This window comes from Carassius auratus, unplaced genomic scaffold (assembly GCF_003368295.1).
Source record: "Carassius auratus strain Wakin unplaced genomic scaffold, ASM336829v1 scaf_tig00013767, whole genome shotgun sequence".
Classification (NCBI taxonomy): Eukaryota; Metazoa; Chordata; class Actinopteri; order Cypriniformes; family Cyprinidae; genus Carassius; species Carassius auratus.
The window spans coordinates 451,101-468,542 of record NW_020524440.1 but is presented as its reverse complement, the minus strand read 5'-3'; the positions used below and the strand labels follow the sequence as shown (position 1 = coordinate 468,542).

Here is a 17,442-nt window from a genome sequence, read left to right as displayed (position 1 = left end):
GTGCAGGTTTGGACCGACATCTAAAATGACGTAAGAATTTTCATTTTGGGGTTAACTATAACTTGAAGTTTCTTGCCATCAAATTATCTTTTTCTTTTTCCCTCTACATTTTGAGAATCGCTTGAGATAACTAATTATCATTTCATCTTCAGCTCTAAAATGTACAACCCACAGATCACCATCTACAGAGAGAAGCCACAGCAGGGTCTCTCGGTCTATTCCTCACATTCTTGCATCTTATTTTCTCTCAAAACTGTCTGCAAAAACACTAAAGAGTAAGGACCTGAAATGTTTAGGCCTACGCAACCCTGACGTCCAGCCGCAGATGCAGTAAAGGCAGGTCGAGCGCAAGAGAACAAGATCCGTCTTGATGTTTAACAGTTAAAGGAAATGTTCAGTTCACCCAAAAGTTTAACATTTGTCATTACATATAAACACATACAGTATGTAAACTGGTACACATGAGAACCAGTGCCAATTATTCATTTTTGAAGGTAAGACACCCCATGTGAAAATAAGTAGCTTATAAATATCCCCATTCACATTCAGAATTGCAAACATTTCTTTATTTAAAAAAAAAAAAAAATACTAATAATGTTATGTTTTATGAAATGTATGTTTAAATATGCAAATGAGCTTTATATAATTAAATATGTGCTATAACATTATATAGCACCATTTATTTTTTGTGCACTATATTCCAAGTGTATTCTGAAGCCATTTACTGTGAGTTTAGTGAATATTTAAGTTCTTTAAGGAACACTCCACTTAAAAAAAAAAAAAAAAATAGGCTCATTTTTCAACTCCCCTATTAAATAGTTGAGTTTTACCATTTTTCGAATCCATTCAGCCGATCTCCGGGTCCAGCGGAAGCACTTTAGCTGTAGCTTAGCCTAGATCATTAAATCTGATTAGACCGTTAGCATCTCGTTTAAAAATGATGATATTATGCAGCAGGCGTAGCAATATTATGCAGAGTCTAAAAATAGTCCCCAGCTAACTTCCAATGGTAACCTATTTTCAGGCACTGCGTAATTTCACTGTGCCTGCTGCACCCATGGTACGGCAGCAAAGTTCCTTGATTATTACACCGTAATGAGAAAATAGTTCCCAGCCATATCGGTCTAGAAAATCGTAATCTTAGTAAACAATGTTACTACAGAAGTCTCGAGTTTTAAATGGGTATTGAAACAAAAAATGTTGGTCATTTTTGAGTGAGATGCTAACGGTCTAATCAGATTCAATGATCTAGGCTAAGCTACAGCTAAAGTGCTACCGCCAGACATGGATATCGGCTGAATGGATTTGAAAACTGTAAAAAACAACTGTTTAACTCTAGCGGAGTTGGAAAAAAAGCCTATTTTCAAAACTAGTGGAGTGTTCCTTTAAATTTAAGTTATATTAACTTTTCTCTCCACTGCAGCTGTCTGTCATCTTCCATCGCATTGGGTTAAGACAAGATGATAAAACTGTTTTCAAGATGATTCAATGTTCCTATTATTATCCTACTATTATATTATCAATGGTTTTGCATAAAATTACTTTATCTTGCAGGAGTTGCGTGCTGTTTCTAAATCATGTTACTTTCTATTGGATGTCTGTTAGATAACAAAACACTGGAGTAGAGAGCATTGTGAATTGTTCTTAAGGCGCAGTTGCTGAAATGTAAAACTTTAAAAATAAACAGTTAAATAAACTGTTGCAGAGATTTAATAAACTACATATCAATATCTCTTCCCTTTGTGCTTTGAACTTTTCAATGTGGAGCACTGCACACTGAGTGTGATGCATGTTGCTTCAAGCACATCATTCTGGGCACAGTGTGTGCATAAGTGCTTTGTGACGCTCTTTATTGGAGCCTTGCATATTGTAATACTTTAGCACAATGAAAGATTAATAGCCTTTCATGCTCTATCCTATCTGTCATATGTTTGTGCCTCATTACTGTGCTATACGTTTAAAAGAAATCTCTTTTAATTTTATTGCATATATTTTTATATGTAATGTATTTTACAACAATCCAAAGATCGATAGGCCTATGTAACATTTGACCAGATATAGTCATTCCATTGATGTATGTTTTGTTAGGATAGGACAATATTTGGCCGAGATAAATCTATTCGAAAGTCTAGAATCTGAGGGTGCAAAAAAAAAAAAAAAAAAAAAAATATCGAAATACTGAGGAAAATCACCTTTAAAGTTCTTAGCTATGCATATTACTAATCAAAAATTAAGTATTGATATATTTACGGTAGGGAATTTACAAGATATCTTCATGGAACATGATCTTTACTTATTATCCTAATTATTATTTTTTTGCATAAAAGAAAAATATGTCATCTTGACACGTATAAAGTTTTTTTTTTTTTTTTGGCTATTGCTGAAAATATACCCCAGCGACTTGAGACTGGTTTCGTGGTCCAGAGTCACATTTGTTTGCACTTGTTATTTTTCTTTAAAATCAAGTTGTCTATAGTTAGTAGATTGTGTTTAACAGCCAAAAGAATGACGATCAGGTCAACACACAGATGTACTGAAATTCTGCATTGATAAAAAAAAAAGAAAGAAAGAAAAAAAAAGAAAATGTGTTATCGGATCAGTTCTAAAAAAAAAAAAAAATGGTATCATGTATTTATAATTAAAATCCAAACAATGGATAAACCCAGGTTCAAAATTCTTGATTCATTTTTTTAACATTTGGTTTTTACTGAGAGGACTTTTGATATCTCTTTTTATCACTCAATAAATCAAAAAATACTGTCAAAAGTCAGTAAATATATTTTCAAAAAATAATTTATGAATAACATTTTTAAAATTTATAAAAATATGTTATGGATTGGAATAAACTGCAATGTTTGGTGTATGTAAATGCTGCTGAAGTATATTATTGGCTCCGTGCAGGAGAAAAATCTCAAAATTGAGAGAAAAACAAACAAAACAAGTGTCTCACCTTAAATCTGGATGTGAATGAGATTGTAGAGAGGACAAGATTATCAATAAATAATGGCCGAAATCAAATACAAAGCATATTTTATCAAATGAAAAGCGAATGAATGTCTCAGGTGAAAAAAAATGAACAGCATGTTGAAAAAAAAATAACGATGTGACATCACAGAGCCCTTAAAAGTAGTGCGAGATTTAGCTTGTCCCTTTCTTCTGTCCTCCTTTCTGCCATCATGTGGTTCCTGCTCCTGTATTTGCAAATATCAGCTATTCAAGGCAAGTGAATCTGTATTTAATAATTAAAACAAAATCCATATTCTGACCCTGTTTACATGCATTGTGCTCCATTCTGCTGTTAATGAGGCATTTAACAGCTGGAATTACTTTTTAACGGCACATGTGTTTAATATGGGACCAAAAGTAGTCAAAAACTGAATTGCTTTATTTTGTAATTCAGTGCAATATTTTCATTATGTATCATTAATTAATTTACATTGTGTGTGTTTGTGTGTGTGTGTGTCTGTGTGTATGTATGTATGTATGTATGTGTATATATATATATATATATATATATATATATATATATATATATATATATATATATATATATACAGGGGCATCTTGCACTCATTATTTTTGAGGGGGCATGAGTGGGTGGTGGGGGGGTCATCATGTAACACACAGCATCCACAAGAGCATATTGGCAAATTATTATTAATCATTATTTATTTTCATTTTTATTAGACACATTCCCAGACGCATGAACTATTGTATATTTCGTGTAATATCTTGATTCTCACCTTCACAGATAATGTAAGATAGCATGCGATGGTCAAAGTAACCTAATAATGCAATCTGTTAACTATGCATATAAAAACCTGCCTGTTTACTTAAATAACAGATCATATGGCTGTCATGCCATAATTTTTTTTAACACGACTGTCTTTATATTAAATGTTCATTTAACACTGAAAGTTAATGTGATATAAAATCGGCTAGCTAATCTTTATATTGCACAGAAAGACAGAAAAGAACATTTACATTATCTAAGATAATTTTCACTGACAGTCCAGAGTTCAATCACTCTCAAAATCTCCCATTAAAATCACTGAAACCATTTACACTATGAAATTAATATCTTTTATTTTAGCGATGACTCATCGGAACACCTCTGATTGGCCATTGTATTCATAAGCTCAACTGAATCTTGTGTGATTGGTTATAATGCACAGCGCTGTAAAAATGCATCTGTCTCTGGCTCAGCGGCAGCCATCGAACGCAGATCTGAATTTAGCAGCTCATGATATGACTCGAGGAATGTTTTCACGCCGGTGTGATTGTATCAAATATAGAAAATATGAATCGGCTATTTTTTGTCTTTTGGAAGCTGCATTCAAAATCCACTTGGCTCAAAAATCCCCCTCACTTTAAAAGGGCATGACGGCTCTGTTTTATATGTTATATAATATATATATATATATATATATATATATATATATATATATATATATATATATATATATATATATATATATATATATATATATATATATATATATATATTAAGTTACTTTTAAACTTTTCATTAAAAAAAAAAAAAAAATATATATATATATATATATATATATATATATATATATATATATATATATATATATATATATATATATTTTTTATGAAAAGGGGAAAAGTAACTTAATGTGTGAAGGCTGCTGAAGCTGACATTAATAAAACAAGATGATGAAGATTTTGACGATATTCTCCAGCTTGATTTCAGATGTTCAAACGAGTTTTATGAATCAACATCTTGTGTATCAAAGGAACTTAAAAAAAAAAAAAAAGATAATCTATGGCATAATCAATGTGATAAAATGGCCAATACTCACCTAGAAATAATATAACTATTCCTTGTTTTAACATTTTGAAAAAAACTGTTACTTTTTTTTTTTAAGGAAATTAACTTTAATTTAAATAAATATATACAATTTTAATATTATTCATCTGTAGCTAGTAAATCTTGCCAAAGATCATAATGATATTACTGACCAGTATATTTTTTATTTTAATTTTTTATTTATTTTTACAACTAGACTACCTTAAAAAAAACTACCTTAAAAAGATGTATATTGCATACAGAAAAAAATACTATATATATATCTGTATGTAATAAAGCAATTTTATATTTATAACATTAAATATATATATATATAATTAAATACATGTGTGTATGACAATGCACATTTATTTATTGAGCTATTTGATTACTACAGCAGAGCTAGAGTGCTTCTACTGTCAGGCACTTGAGAACAATTTGAATGTGTTAAATTCAAAATAAATGTGAAATGAATTAACAATTAATTAATGAATAAATTAGTAAAACGTATCTTGATATATGTCTCCATCTTAATTTTTACTTAATTTGAAACTGGACAAAACGAACTAGTTTCGGCTATTTGGTATTACCACGTTTATTATAGCATACTATACTATAACTTTCATAATTTATTATTTCCCCTTGTCTTCTGTTGGTATATAAATTAACTGATTTAATACTGCAAAATTTTAATGAAAACTGCTACAGTGATTAATATATATTAGTTCATGAAAATGCATCTGTGTGATATAAAATATATGACTTATTAAATAATTGATATATTTAATGTACTTAGTATATTTAATGTACTGGAATGAAAATGGTAGGCTTACATTATTATGTATGCATATTAAAACGCATGACATTAGTTTTGAGTCCATTTTCAGATGTAGATGATCGGTTTAATTTTACTTAATGTTTTAGATAAAGAGTCCAAAACTAAGATCACGCTGCGGTTTGTGTGCCAAGCATATGTTCTTCACAACCCTGTTTTATCTCAAAATCTGCATAAACATGCAACTCGTCAGAATTTCAGTGCTGAAAACCACAGGCAGATAAGAAACCGCAGAGATTTCTGCAGAATATCTGGCTCATCTGTTCTCAGAACTCAGCCACATTTTTCCAATGACCATATAAGGTTAAAAGAGACACCTTCTGCCTGATAATATTTTATTATTTATTTTAATTTAGAAATATAACTTCTGTACTCTTTATATGTCACTGGATGATTGTTTTGTTTTTATTTATGAAAGGGTAAATTCAAGGTCTGGTAATGATGTAAAAAGTAATGATGTGCTGTGCTCCTTATATTGCATTCAAAAGATGCATAGCTGTTGTAAAAAAGATGGTTAATTATTAGTCACATTTAATTGAATGTCATTTTTTGCAGGTCTCAATGTGACTTTACGTGGATCTGATAGCCCTTGTATAGGCCGGCTGGAAGTGTACAACAATAAGCAGTGGGGCTTAGTGTGTCATCACGGGTGGATAAAAGAGAATGGAGAAGTTGTGTGTAGGACACTAGGGTGTGGAAATCATAACCGCTCTGATAAAGAAATGACCCTCTACAGAGGTCCACCTCTACCCCAACAATATTTGATGGATCACGTGCAATGCACATCTAATGAAACAAGCCTTTGGAAATGCCCTATTGTTGAGACACATGAAACAGCCTGCACAAATGATTTTGTTGCTGTTGAATGCTCTGGTAGGAAATATTCTTTTAATAAATAAATCGTATTTGTATTTAGGTCATCTTTAGTGCAGATGTGAATCGATACACATTGTTGATGCCAGGCTTTTCACGGCAGGAAAAGTTGAACTGAGGTTGAATCTGAATGAACAGCATGATAAATGTGCTGGCGTGGTGGAGTTCTCAACGAACGACGGCATCATCGGGGTCTGTAATGATAAATGGGGTGAGTGGACAAAAACAAGTATTCGTTTATTAACTATTTCTAAATCAGCATTGATCAAAATATGAGAAAAAAAGAGAAATTTTTTGCAATGACTTTTAATCAAATGATCGGTTTTCCCAGAGTTTCTCCAAAGCAATATTTTTTAAACCCAATAAAAGTTTTTGAAATAAATGAATATATATATATATATATATATATATATATATACGTGTGTGTGTGTGTGTGTGTGTGTGTGTAGTAAAATCTGTCATTATTAATTAGTAAATGCTACATTAATACAAATGCCGAAATACCCAGACTGATAAGGTCGTATGTTTTCTATATAGTATTCTATTAGAAATTATGTGGTTAATGTTAATAGACCGTATGTGCATTTTAAGCAGTGTGTATATTGTCTTCGTCGTTATGTTTTTTTTTTTTTTTTTATCTTGGCCAGATGAAAGCATAGCACAAAGGATATGTGAGGAGATTGGTTGTGGTGATCTTTTTTACATCCCTAAGCCTGGAATATTCAAAGTACAACAGAGAAAACGAAATGTAAAGCTTAATTGTCTTGGTAATGAGATCTACCCTTGGCAATGTATGGAGTGGTCAGACTGCAAGGAGCGAGCCAGTGTGATCTGCACCAGTAAGTGTATACTATTACTAAACAGCTTATATAAGTACTCCACTCTGATTGGTCAGTTATATACCAGTCCATAAATGTATGTTTGTGGTGTAAATGTAAAGCCTCTCCAAGTCATACAATAGTTCTGTAAATGGTAAAATTCACATTTACACAGAAATGCTTGTATTGCACAGAGCACAAGAGGTTACGTCTACGAGATGGCAGCCATTTTTGCTCTGGCTTGGTGGAAGAGTACAGTGTTGAAAAAAAGGCATGGGTTCTTCATCAGACAAATGAGAGGCCTGAAGTCATCTGTCCACAACTGAACTGTGGTTCCACTGGACATTTCACAAAGAATAATGGAACTAACAGACTGACATGCTCAGGTGATGCTGAGTTTCTTGCTTTGAATAATACAACATTGATAATTATAAATAGTAATCATTCTTTATAGATTCCGTATATTAACAAATCTGTTATTATTATCATTATATATTTATTATATTTATATACGTATATTGTGGTATAGACCATAATAGACTATTTAACAGATCTTATTAAAGAATATGTTATGTTTTTAGAAATATCACATCAAAGTTTTTACATAGATAATAATGACAAACACTCAACTTTATTTTTAAATTATGATTATAAATTGTATTTATTTATTGTTTTCAAAAAAGGTACATTCTGATTAATAGAATAAAAAAAAATAATATATATATATATATATATATATATATATATATATATATATATATATATATATATATATATATATATATATATATATATACATAATAAAGTCACTAAAATTTTTGGAAGATTTTTGTTACGTACATTTTAACACAATGAAAATGTCAGCATCACATATTTATTCTTATCTTACAAAAGTTGTATTAATAATTTAGTCCTTTATTTATTTGTTTGTTTAGTTGGATATGTAACAATTACATTTGCTGTGTTCACAGACACCGTTAAACTCCGCAACTTCACCAAAAAGTGTTTTGGAGACGTTTCCATTGATCTGAATGGCACTAACTATGGAGTGTGCTTCAATGATCCGGCTCTGTCCCTTAAAATGGGGACGGTGGTCTGTCGAGAGCTTGGCTGTGGCAAGGTGCTTCACATGCAAGAGAACTCTGTGTTAAATGATTTGACAATTAATGTTGAGTGCCTGGGCAACGAGATGTCACTGTGGCATTGTCTAGTAAATCGTGAGACAAAACAATGCAAGGGAACCAAAGTTATATGTTCAGGTAACACAGACGGCTTTGCAACTACTTATAATTAACTCAGAACAACCAGGAATATAAGCATCACTCATAACTGATACAATCTATGTAATAAAATATGATGATTTATATATATATGTGTGTTTTTGTGTGTGTGTACTGTATTTGACAGAAAGCTTGGATGTCCGTCTGAGCGATGGTCTGGGTCGCTGTTCTGGACGTGTAGAGGTGCAGTGGGAGGGCTCATGGTGGTCCATTGGCTCTGGCAGGACCACTGGCTCTGTCTGGCCCACTGTGAATTCAGACGTGGTGTGTCAACATCTCAATTGTGGTACAGCTAATAAAACAACTACAGAACTTTTCATCCAAGGAAAACAGCAGCAACTGGAAACGTGGAAAACGTGTGAAAGCTCTTCAGCAAAGCTCCATGACTGTTTTGTTGGAACTTTCCCTGAGCCTCCTCCTTTCAGGCAATCAATCAGAAAACAGAAAAACATAGATATCATTTGCACAAGTAAGATCTTAATATAATATAATATAATATAATATAATATAATATAATATAATATAATATAATATAATATAATATAATATAATATAATATAATTTGCACTAAAAGTTTGTAGTAAGTGACGTTTTTAATGCTTTTAAAAAGAAGTGTCTCATGTTCACAGAGATTATGTTTATGTGATCAAAAATACAGCAAAACCATAATATTGTGAAATATTGCAATTGAAAATAGTTTTCTATTTGATTACATTTTAAAATGTAATTTATTCCAGTGATCTAAAGCATAATTTTCAGCATCATTACTCCAGTCTTCAGAGTCACATGGTGCTCAAGAAACATTTGCTATTATTATCAATGTTTAAAACAGTTGTGCAGTCTATTTTGCCGTCAATACTGTTGACGGTGTCCTTTATCAGTAGGCTTTATATTTATGCTAAACATAAAGTATAGATATTGATGTCATGAAGACAAGAGCCTGTTCTGTCAGCGGTCTCCCTCTGTCACCTACAGCAGCAGGCACCGCACTGTTCTGGTGAAGCAGGCCTACAAGCTTGGATTGGTAATGCTGCACTGTAATCATAGTTATTTATTTATATTTTTCATTTTATTTTATTATATGATATTGTTTTGAGACTTAGAGTATTTTATTTAGTGGAGAACTTTGCAGCAGTATTTTATTTCTTATTCTTTTTTATTTTATACATATTTTATTCAAAAGTATATATAAAAAAAGTGTAAAGTAATAAACAACCTGCAGTTTAATGTTTCCATTTCTTTCCCTTACTGTACCGAAAATGAACCGAACCGTGACTTTAAAACCGAGGTACGTACCGAACCGTGATTTTTGCGTACCGTTACACCCCTAATATATATATACATCATGTGATCCACTACCATAACACACACACACAAAAGAAAAAAAAAGAATGCTTATATCCATCAAGGGCACATTAAACTGATCAAATGTGATGAAAAAATAAATAAAAGTAAACATTTTATGTCATATGATCATATGATTTCTGTAGGATCATGTGACACTGAAGACTGGAGTAATGGCTGCTTTGCATCACAGGAAAAAATACATTATGTTCAAATAGAAAAAAAAAGTTGTTTTAAATTTCTTTAAAAACATATTTCATATTTTTACTGTTTTACAGTATTTTTTTATTTATTTTTTTATTTCTGGAAATAAGGTGAGCATAAGAAACTTCTTTCTAAAATATCTTAACTATTCCAATTAACCGGTAATGTAATATAATACCAAGATTGTTTTATTGTAACATTAAACCTTTTTTTATTTTCATAATTTTAAACATGCTCTGCAAGATCCCAGTAGTTTTTAGTTTTGTTTATTGAGTAAATACGTCTAAGGTGTCACTCTGATTCCTCTGCACAGTCAGTAACCACAAGTCCTTTATATATCTTCTCAGAGGAAGAACTTATGTCCTTTGAAGGTGATGTTCCCTGTAAGGGAAGAGTACGCATCGAGTCATTTGGTGGTGGGACCCGCTGGCTGGTAATGGGGGAAAACAACACAAACGCCAGCAACATATGCGACACAATGCAGTGTGGACCTCCGAATTTGCCACAAAACAACACACATGCCAATGTCACATGTTCAGGTACAGGACCACACCACACCACAATGATTCATCATTGTTTTTAATGTATCTAAGGTATCTAACTGGAATTTCCTGCAAACTTGTTATTATCTTCTGCAATACATAATGTAGCTTTGACAGTGCTGTGTGTAAAATGCATGTATTCTTTTTGATTCCTCTTGTAGGATCAGTAAATGTGTCGCTTTCAGAAAAATGCTGGGGAACGGTCGAGGTCTGCAGAAATGGCACGTGTGGAGCGATTTGCTCTTGGAAAACAAAAGAGGACTCCAATATGATCTGTGGGAACCTGGGCTGTGGAGAACCAATTCAATACACATTTCAACATCAGATAAATAATCAGTCTGTGAGGTACCATAGTGTGTACTGCTCAGAATCTGTGCAAAATATGAGCATGTGCAAATTTCTTCCCAAAAAAGACTCTACCTGCAGCATCCCAGCCCAAGTGATATGCAAAGGTAATGTACACAGTTGCTTTCTTCACAGACAGAAGTTTATGTTAACTCGTGTATGTTAACCTTAAAATGTGTATAAAAATGTAGATTTGAGCTTTTAAAAAAAAAATTTACTCGCCCTGACGCCATTTATGATGAAGATGAGTTTGTTTTTTTCATGGGAACAATTTTGGAGAAATTTAGCATTACATCACTTGCTCACGTTGGATCCTCTGCAGTGAATGGGTGCCATCAGAATGAGAGTCCAAGCAACTGATAAAAACATCACAATAATCAACAAGTAGTCCTAATCACTCCGGTCCATTAATTAACATCTTGTGACTCAAAAAGCTGCATGTTTTTAAAGAAAACAAATCCTTAATGCAAGATGTTTTCCCTTCTAACCATTGCTACTGTCCTCTGTCCAATAATATTGATTTCTATAGTGAAAAAGTTGTCTTTTCTGAATCAGGAGAGAAATATGCACCATCAAGCCAAAAACTGTAAAAAAAAAAAAAAAAAAAAAAAAAATAATAATAATAATAATTTGGAATCTGAGAGGACTACATGACCAAACAAACTCATCGACCCATTAGATGACCAGAGGATGATTAATTTCTCAGCAAATAAAATTTTTGGGTGAACCAATCCTTTAAGCACAATGTAAACTGCCATTTAATACCTATTTATTTGATGCACTCTTCATAGACAGCGTCAAAGCTAGACTGGAGGATCCCAGAGACAAATGCGCTGGAAATGTGTCACTGTTTTACGCTGGGCAGTGGATACCTGTCTGCCAAGAGAGTAATCAGGAAAAACTTCAAACTGCAATCTGCAGGCAACTGAATTGTGGGGACAGACAGCAGGGAAATCTTAATTTGAATATGCTTGAGTCCCAAATCAAAGGACTATCAGGAATTACGTGTCAGGATAGTCCCGACTCTGTTTCCAAATGTGACTTCAGTAAGGTTTCATTTAAAGAAAAATGTCCTGTAATGTATCTGAAATGCACAGGTATTTATCATTTTTGATACTTCTTACTGAAAAAAAGTGCAGACATTTGTTTCTAGGTCAAGGGTATAGTTTCCGACCTTTGACCTTGACCTTGACATTTGACAGATTGGGAACGATTGCTCCTCTATAAGAAGGAAGGTGAATGCAGTGGTCCAGTATATGGTTTTAAAAAGGAAGAAACACATCTCGTCAGAGAACAGGGTTGGGGCACAAAGGAAAAACAAAAGCTGTGCGAGTATCTGCAGTGTGGAAACCACAGAACACACTTTCCACACAAAGAATACGAAAAATACGGGGACTGGTGGAATAAGACCTATAACTGCTCAGGGAAGGAGAACTTGTTGGAGTGCGAGAGCCGCGATGAGCCCGTCCAGGGTCAGCACCTGTTAAACATCCAATGTGACCGTAGGTTATAATTTCAGTAATAATCTGTTACTTGTTGAGATGAGTGTTTTCTTAGAATCAAGAAACTTAGTTTTCTTAGAATCAATTGGTAGAGCATTGCGGTATGAAGCGCAAGGTTGGGAGTTTGATTCCCTGGGAACACATGATAGGTAGAAATTGATAGCCTGAATGCACTGCAAGTGACTTTGGATAAAAGCGTCTGCTAAATGCATAAATGTAATTTTAATTTAATTGATATATATATATATATATATATATATATATATATTGATATATATATATATATATATATATATATACACACGTGTGTGTGTGTGTGGGTGTGTGGGTGTGTGTGGGTGTGGGTGTGTACATGTAATTTCCCAGAATCCTCCAATTTACCCCAAAGTGTTTAAAACAGAGCAGAGCAGTTTACTCATTCCAATTCAAGATCCTGTAGGCAGGTCAAATAACTCAAACAAATAAGAATCGGTTCTTAAATTCTTTTGATTTTACCAATCCTGCTATAAAAAATATTACACAAAGGACAACACTTGACTTACAGAATAATACATATTTGATTGTCCGTTTTCACTCCTTTCCAGGTATACCTCCAGCCATTACGCTCTCAAAAAATTGCACAGGCAATGTGCTCATAAATAAGGAGCATGTTAGTGCATTTCAGTGGAATGATAAGATGTCCGAGAATTTATGTGACTACCTCCGCTGTGGTAATGCCATCAAACACTGGAGCGTTAAAACAGAAATACAAAAATGCTGGCATTTCAGCTGCACAGGATTGGAGGCATCGTTGTGGCAGTGTGGCTCTAAGGAAGGCAACTGTGATAACATCATCTCTGTGGCCTGTAAAAGTGAGTCATGCACATAACACCGGGCTGTATTAAGACTGTTACTGTGGGTGAATATTGAATTGATGCTGAAATATAGATCAGTTCCTCAATTTAAACACCCCATGCAATTAAAATGGGAGTTTTGTGGCTGTTAGTCAATTTCTGTTTGCTCATCTACACTGGTGGTCTGACGTTTGGATTTATTATGATTTTTTTCATGTGTATATGCTAGTGTAGTACTTCACGTTTTGCAGATATATGCAAGTTTTTAAACATTACAAATATGATTTTATTTTTTACGTTTGTATTGCAGATGGTATTGAATTCGGATCAACCGAGAAGTGTGGCGGTAAGCTTGGGATCAAGTATGAAAATGAATGGGAATATGTCTGTGGAAATCTGAGTGATGCTGATGCTAAGAAGGTTTGTGAAGTGCTCCAGTGCAACAATAATCAAGAACTGCTGAATGAACAGGTTAAAGCCAAGGAACCAAAGGTGAAAATAAGTTGTCCAAAAAGCTACCACAACATTGTTCAGTGTGTGAACCTTCTCACAACACCTAAATGCAGTTCTGGATATGCTGAGATCAAATGTGAAGGTAAAAAACACAGATACCATACACTTTAATATAGGAAAATCATTTTTTGTTGTTTTGAGATTTGTTTAGCCACTGCTTGCTTTCTTACATAATGTTACATAGCTGTGGGTTTGCTTGATTAAAGGTTAATAATCTAACCTGTCAAACTGTGCCATTAAAATTGCAGGTTATATTCCGAAAACAGAAAATTCTTTATGGAAACTGATATTGGGTCTATTAGGAGGCATGCTGGCGTTGCTGATTTTGTTTTTGATGATCAAAAATCGGAAACGCCTACTTTTAGCTTGTGAGTATTACTTGCACTATTCAGAAAGACATCACTCTGATTTTTTTTTTTTTATATGATAGAGTTACATAGTGATATTTGAAGGGCCTTCATCTTTTTAACCTGTTGAGGGCAGTGTTTCCAACTCCTCGTCTCACTACAGATCAAACAATAGCAAATAAAAGCGATAGAAAGCATACTTTTCTACCGGTTTCTCTTTTTGCAGTAAGTCATTACAGAAATAAGAATGGCAAAGACATCAATGCTGATATGAATGAAATGGATAAGGTGGATACAGAGAATGAAGGTACAGATATGCAGTATCATTTTATAGTTATTACTTTTAACATTGTGAATATTGAGACACAAGCTAATGCTTTCATTAATTGCAAATTATGAATATATATATATATATATATATATATATATATATATATATATATATATATATATATATATATATATATAGTTACACATATAGTTTATTGATTTTTGTGCATCCATACGGGTGCATCTAGTATATGTACATCCTATATGGGAAGATGCACAAAAAACAATAAACTATATGTGTAAATAACGTTTTGAAATTATTAATATATTAGTTATAAAATATTTATTTAAACAAAGATATTGATTATTTTTCAGATCTGTCTGAACAAAATGCATTGTTTTTAGATAAAGATGAGTATGAGGATGTGGATTCTCTCATGGACAAGTCAGGTGAGATATTCCAAAATTAGTCTTGTTATAGCAGGTCATTTTTAATTGTCAGTTTTATTCATTTCAACACATAATGTGTCAATCAATCAATCAATCATTTTATGTATTTATTAGTTTATTGCCTACCTGTCTGCTTACACATCATTTGTCCATCCAGAAGTTCTTTAATATATAAATAACTATACTATACTATACTATACTATACTATACTATACTATACTACTAACTGACTAAATACAAAAGGAACATTTAGACTCTTAAAGAAAGAAAAAAATAATATATAATGTATAAATAAATGAATATATGCAAATGTATATTTATTTATATGTGTAAGATTAAATGTGGTTTCTCCAACAGGAGAGGAGGATGAAGATGGCAGAAAGAGAGATTCTTCTGGTACAGAATATGATGACATTGAGGGACAAGCCAATGGAATCTCTCCTTCTCAAACCCACCATGACGACGATCTAAACCTCCCTCTCCTTCCCAAGAGACCCGAAAACATTCTTGGTACAGCACTCAGATTCACACCACACTGTGTGTGCATGCACCCTTGTAAAAACGGTGCTGACCTTTTCCTTTGTGTCCTCATCAGATCAGGACACCTATGAAGTGGAGAAAGAGAAAGAGGAGGACTACGATGATGTCATACCTATCGAGGCTGCAGCCAATGAAAATACAGGGACGACAGGGACACAAGCACATGTCGATGTAGACGTGGATGAAGGTGCAGGTGCAGGTGCAGGTGCAGATTCAGAAGCAGGTCCAGGTGCCGAGGCTGTACTGGTGACCACAGAGGTAGAAGTTCACGCTCAACGAGAGCAATGAAGCAGCCACGTGACCAAATTGTGCTTTTAAGTTAATGGTAATAAGAGATAAGATTCTTTTTCAAATAAGTAGAACATTTGGAAGATTAGACGGATAATAAATGCTGATGCTAACTCTCAAGATTTATCTCAAGATGTATAATATAAAAGAACGGACATACAGGCAAAACTGATTTGGAATAATGAAATCTTTAATTGATTATCTTTACAGCAGAGTATGATCAAAAGAGCCAGTCAAATTGTATGTAATTATTTAGGTTTTAATATGTAGTTGTTTTGTAATTGTCTTGATCTGTTTTAATTTTTTTTTCTGTTTTGCTTCATTTGTTTTTAATCTGGTAAAGCTCATGAGCAGGCCCACATGAACTCGGCAGAAAACCGTGAAATTAAAATTTAATATAGGCTATCCTGTTCATTTGATTTGGTAATATCTTTCAAAATTCTACAAGATCAATGCTTTTAAATTATTTAAGACCGGAAGTTCACTGTCACCCAGAAACAAAAATTAGCTGAAAATGTCCAATTTATTGAAAAGTACAGATCTGGAGACATTTTGCATTACATCATTTGCTCAAAAGTGGATCCTCTGCAAGTGAGATTCATTGGTGAGCAAGTGAGTGCTAAACTTCTCCAGATCTGTTCCCATGAAGAAACTATTCCTATATAACACCGTGTAAGAACAGTGGGATATCCATTTAGTTTCCATCCATTTTTCTGGGTCAATAACAAGGCAAACATTATCATGTAAAAATACATTTAGTTAAGGAAAAGGAACAAATTAATTACAGTTTCCTTAATGCTCCATTATAGTACTCAATAAATACATTTAAAAAAAAAATGCTCTCAAAGTCACAAAAAGTGAAAATCTAGAGTAGGTGCTATTTTGGCAAAAAAATATACACAGTATATTTTATTTGGGCCGACTCATGAGCATGTGTATTCATTTTACTACATCCTCACACTTTTTAAAGAGATGTTACATATTTTAAAATTAATTCTAGTTTTATACAATTTTACAATATAACCTCATTTTCTGTTTTGTATATATTGTGAAAGATTAAACTATAAACTCAAATAACGCATTGTTTAGAAGTTTTGCAGCCATTTTGTTCGATCTGCCTTTTTTTTCTTCTTGTTTTGAAAATTGCTTTTATAGATTTTCCATATTAAAATTGATTTCACATTACAGTAACTGATACTTGTGACTCTTTTGTACACTATTATGAAATGGAATGATGTGAGTTTCATGCATCTCAGTAAATCTCAGAGGAGCTGGAGGTGAAACGGTGTCAGTGGAGGCATGCTCTGGTGCTGTGTGTTAAACTGTATCGTTCTATAACACCTATAGTTTGATTCACAGCACAAGAGTTTGCTTTCTATGCTTCATCAGTCATTCTTCTTCTAATAGCAAATATGTCTGATTACATTTGACATCTACTCACACATGCCCATATTTAAACTCAGTAACAGCTGCTGTGTGCTATAACTAGTGTTACTGTATTTTGGTGACGTCTTCCTGTGACCGGTGAAGTTCACACGTCATCTGCTTTACCCTGAGGGACTCGTTTGTAAGTGGTTTGTATAAACAGAACATGGTTCTTTTGAAGAGAGTTGACCATGTGTCTTTAGGGGCCGGAATCTCT

General features: G+C 33.1%; 1 protein-coding gene across 1 annotated transcript; it reads left to right on the top strand.

Annotated features, from left to right (window-relative positions):
• The first annotated feature begins 3,166 nt into the window (after positions 1–3,166).
• LOC113074142 (scavenger receptor cysteine-rich type 1 protein M160) lies at positions 3,167–16,909 on the top strand. Its single transcript, XM_026246882.1, has 18 exons — positions 3,167–3,219; positions 6,207–6,524; positions 6,628–6,735; positions 7,172–7,363; positions 7,537–7,728; positions 8,314–8,601; positions 8,750–9,091; positions 10,518–10,709; positions 10,874–11,164; positions 11,849–12,154; positions 12,260–12,559; positions 13,144–13,410; positions 13,703–13,987; positions 14,154–14,273; positions 14,479–14,559; positions 14,898–14,972; positions 15,330–15,482; positions 15,568–16,909. Exons 1-18 carry the CDS (start codon positions 3,177–3,179, stop codon positions 15,798–15,800), a joined length of 3,786 nt encoding a protein of 1,261 aa, XP_026102667.1. The 5' UTR covers positions 3,167–3,176; the 3' UTR covers positions 15,801–16,909.
• Positions 16,910–17,442: the final 533 nt, after the last annotated feature.